General features: G+C 36.8%; 1 protein-coding gene across 1 annotated transcript; it reads left to right on the top strand.

Annotated features, from left to right (window-relative positions):
- Positions 1–1,295, top strand: LOC121212333 (uncharacterized). The gene is made up of 3 exons (XM_041084799.1): positions 1–397; positions 509–983; positions 1,232–1,295. Exons 1-3 carry the CDS (start codon positions 1–3, stop codon positions 1,293–1,295), a joined length of 936 nt encoding a protein of 311 aa, XP_040940733.1.
- The last annotated feature ends 383 nt before the right edge of the window (positions 1,296–1,678 follow it).

The raw sequence follows: 1,678 nt of genomic DNA, 5'->3' as shown, positions 1-1,678 counted from the left end.
ATGGTTAAAACAGCCTTCACTGGAGATAAGAAATCCAGCAATCAAACAAAGGAAAAAAGTTCTACAGTTGAAACAACTACCGAGAGTACAATGACTCAAGGGACAGAGGCGTCTCACCTTTCTTTTCAACTGACATCTCACAAGTTGAATGGCAAGAATTATCTGGAATGGCCGCAGTCCGTAAAATTAACAATTGATGGGCGCGGCAAGCTAGGTCATTTAAATGGAGAAGTTGAGCAACCACAGGTGGGTGATCCAAAGATGAGCAAGTGGAGGTCAGAAAATTCTATGGTAATTGTGTGGCTTATTAATTCCATGGAAGCTTCCATAGGTAAACCTTTTCTTTTTCTCCCAACTGCTAAAGATGTTTGGGACGCTGTGAAAGACACCTATTCAGGTTTAGAAAACGCTTCACAGATTTTTGAGTTAAAAATAAAACTGTGGAAAGCTAGGCAAAGGGAAAAAGAAGTTACTCTTTATTATAATGAGATGATATCTCTTTGGTAAGAACTGGATCAGTGTTATAATGATGAATGGGAGTGTCCCGGAGATGGTGTAAAAGCTATGAAAAAAGAAGAGAATGAAAGAGCTTATTTGTTTCTGGCTGGTTTAAATAAAGAATTTGATGAAGTGAGATCTCGGATCCTAGGGAAAAAACCGCTTCCAAAACTTCGTGAGATTTTTTCTGAGGTTAGAAGAGAGGAGACAAGGAGAAAAGTAATGTTAAAGCCAGGGTTTGAAGCTAATGATGATAATTCTGCTCTTGTAACTATTAAAAATAATGATGATAGTGAAAAAAAGAAAAAACCTTGGTGCGATCACTGCAAAAAATATTGGCACACTCGTGAAACGTGTTTGAAGCTCCATGGGAAACCGACAAATAGAAGGAAAAAGAATGGCAATGGTCGTGGTTCACAATCAGGGGATAGCAGAGATTTCCAAACAACTAATGGAAATTATGAGGGCCGAAGTTCTCTGGAAGAGTCTCCATTCACTAAGGAACAATTAGAGCATCTACACAAGTTTTTTCAATCACCACAATTTCGGATGAATTCTTCTATTCCTAACTCATCCAATAATCCTTCTTCCTCTTTTTCCCAATCAAGTACTGATTTTTCTATTTTTTTCAGTGTCAAGCCTTGTAAAACAAACACATGGATCGTTGATTCTGGAGCTAGTGATCACATGACTAGTAGTCATTTTCTTTTTTCAACTTACACACCTTGCGCAGGAAACAAAAAGATCAAAGTAGCAGATGGGTCCTTCTCGGCAATAGCCGGGAAAGGCACTGTTAAAATTTCATCTTTCTTGGTTTTACATGATGTTTTACATGTGCCAAATCTAGCTTGTAATCTCATATCGGTCAGTAAATTATCCCAGTCCTCAAATTGTCATGTTATATTTGACTCCTCTATGTGTAAGTTTCAGGACATGGTTTTGGGGAGGATGATTGGCAATGCTAAAGAATTTGGTGGAATTTACTTTCTTGAAGACGACCATCTAAGTCAACCCACAACTACTTTATGTTTAAATTCTGTTTCTGATTTTGATAAGGTTATGATTTGGCATTATAGGCTTGGACATCCTAATTTTTATTATTTAAGATATTTGTTACCTAATCTATTTAAAAATAAAAGTCCTTCTTCATATCATTGTGAATTTTGTGAATTGGCTAAAC

The sequence above is a fragment of the Gossypium hirsutum genome, chromosome A13 (genome assembly GCF_007990345.1).
Source record: "Gossypium hirsutum isolate 1008001.06 chromosome A13, Gossypium_hirsutum_v2.1, whole genome shotgun sequence".
Classification (NCBI taxonomy): Eukaryota; Viridiplantae; Streptophyta; class Magnoliopsida; order Malvales; family Malvaceae; genus Gossypium; species Gossypium hirsutum.
The sequence above is the reverse complement of the archived record's forward strand: the minus strand, read 5'-3'. Positions and strand labels throughout refer to the sequence as shown.

Coding starts and splice junctions, on each gene's coding strand:
- LOC121212333 (XM_041084799.1), top strand. CDS start 1: ATGGTTAAAACAGCCTTCACTGGAGATAAGAAATCCAGCAATCAAACA. Junction 398..508: donor TGTGAAAGACACCTATTCAG/GTTTAGAAAACG, acceptor CTCTTTGGTAAG/AACTGGATCAGTGTTATAAT. Junction 984..1,231: donor GGCCGAAGTTCTCTGGAAGA/GTCTCCATTCAC, acceptor CACCTTGCGCAG/GAAACAAAAAGATCAAAGTA.